The sequence below is a fragment of the Penaeus monodon genome, chromosome 15 (assembly GCF_015228065.2).
Source record: "Penaeus monodon isolate SGIC_2016 chromosome 15, NSTDA_Pmon_1, whole genome shotgun sequence".
NCBI classification, from domain to species: domain Eukaryota; kingdom Metazoa; phylum Arthropoda; class Malacostraca; order Decapoda; family Penaeidae; genus Penaeus; species Penaeus monodon.
In genome coordinates this window covers 41,241,062-41,241,309 of record NC_051400.1, presented here as the reverse complement: position 1 = coordinate 41,241,309, position 248 = coordinate 41,241,062, and the positions used below count along the sequence as shown (strand labels likewise).

General features: G+C 58.1%; 1 protein-coding gene across 1 annotated transcript in view; it reads left to right on the top strand.

Annotated features, from left to right (window-relative positions):
- LOC119582374 (amino acid transporter AVT1B-like) overlaps nt 1-248 on the top strand; it is a gene marked incomplete at its 5' end in the record, with an annotated part of 51,324 nt that overhangs the window by 5,888 nt on the left and 45,188 nt on the right. The window contains one exon of the mRNA XM_037930588.1: nt 1-237. Within this exon, the coding sequence (XP_037786516.1) occupies nt 1-237 (237 nt within the window). The remainder of the gene's footprint in view (nt 238-248) is intronic.

Here is a 248-nt window from a genome sequence, read left to right as displayed (position 1 = left end):
GGCCTGCTTCCATCCTAGCCATGGCAGCGACCTTCCTGGCCTGCCTCGTCGTCATGATTAAAGTGGTGCTACAGAAGACCGGACCCCCATTGTACACCGCCCCGACCTTCAGTTCTTTCTTCTTGGGTTTCGGCTCCATCCTGTTCGCTCTCGGGGGGGCCTCCATCTTCCCGACGGTGCAGAACGACATGAGAGACAGGGCGCAGTTTAGCAGCAGCATCACCGTCGCTTTTCTCAGTAGGTGCTTC